This window comes from Gavialis gangeticus, unplaced genomic scaffold, assembly GCF_001723915.1.
Source record: "Gavialis gangeticus isolate Ggan-Ray unplaced genomic scaffold, GavGan_comp1, whole genome shotgun sequence".
Lineage (NCBI taxonomy): Eukaryota > Metazoa > Chordata > Crocodylia > Gavialidae > Gavialis > Gavialis gangeticus.
This window is the reverse complement of record NW_017729018.1, coordinates 6,068,587-6,069,633: the sequence shown is the minus strand read 5'-3', so window position 1 is coordinate 6,069,633 and position 1,047 is coordinate 6,068,587. Positions and strand designations below refer to the sequence as shown.

General features: G+C 44.9%; 1 protein-coding gene across 1 annotated transcript in view; it reads right to left on the bottom strand.

The window, feature by feature from the left end:
- Nucleotides 1–773, bottom strand: part of LOC109294819 (nuclear receptor ROR-beta-like) — a 52,512-nt gene extending 51,739 nt beyond the window's left edge. The window contains exon 1 of the mRNA XM_019513308.1: nucleotides 504–773. Within this exon, the coding sequence (XP_019368853.1) occupies nucleotides 504–510 (7 nt within the window). The 5' untranslated portion in view covers nucleotides 511–773. The remainder of the gene's footprint in view (nucleotides 1–503) is intronic.
- Between the last annotated feature and the right edge of the window lie 274 nt (nucleotides 774–1,047).

Sequence of the window (1,047 nt, the reverse complement as noted above, 5' to 3'; positions counted from 1 at the left end):
ACTTTTTTTTTTTTTTTTTTTTTTGAGTACAGCATAAAATACCGCGCAGCTCTTTTGGATTATAGAAGGAAAAAAAAAATCTGCTTCCGCGTGTATGCTGAGTGCCAAGTGCTGGGTGGATGTCTCTTTTGTCCAAATCCCACAAAAGCAGCAGTAATGTCAGAAAAATGTGTGCTCTAAGTTAGAAAAAAAACAAGGTTAAGAATATCCAAAATAACCCAGAAATACATATACAGACTCTGTCCGAGAGAACGTCTTGCACACAGAGAATTCAGGCTATCCATTGCCATTCGCATCCTGCATCTTGCTTTTCCAAATGCACTTTTTTTTCAATCCTCCACAAATTTGCACAGAGCCCCAAAAGAGAAAGTTATTGGACTTGGCTTTCTCAGTTGACGTGATGCACAACACCCCCCGTGCCCTTCTGTGAGATGAAGATGAGACCCAGGCAAAAGTTGCCCAAAATGTTGACATGCACTTAGGGAAAAAAAAAATCATCTTACCTCGCATCTTGGCTTGCTGGTATTAGGACTGTGTTGGGAATATCATGAAAACTTGCAGCGCAGGCAGCTGGAATAGCAGCAATTCCTTTGATAAATTAAATATCCAGGGTTGGAGCCTTCCTCCCCGGTCTTATTGTTTTGCTCCACTAATTCTGGGCAAGTGACTGGCTCTTCCTCCTCAGTCACTCTGGGTACCTGCCTCCCTCTCCCTCTCTCTCGGACTGCTCCAGCTCTGCTAACCTACTTTCTGCAGTAGCAGATGGAGCATGTGGAAATTCACATGACAAGCCCTAGTTGGATCCCGCCTACCTCGGTTTCACTTTAATCCCCGCCTCTTTTATTTATTCCCCCCCTTTTTAAGCCACCCTATCCGCTTTCTCAAGCATATTCCCTCTTCCCTGGGCCCTCCCCTGTGCTAAAATCAGACCTGGTTGTTGGCTTTGTTATATAGCAGAAGAAATGAATGAGCATGACAAGCCGGGAAAGGCAAATCATCTGGGCAGGCACTTGTCAGACCTCCCCAGGATCACAAACAGCTCGGCAT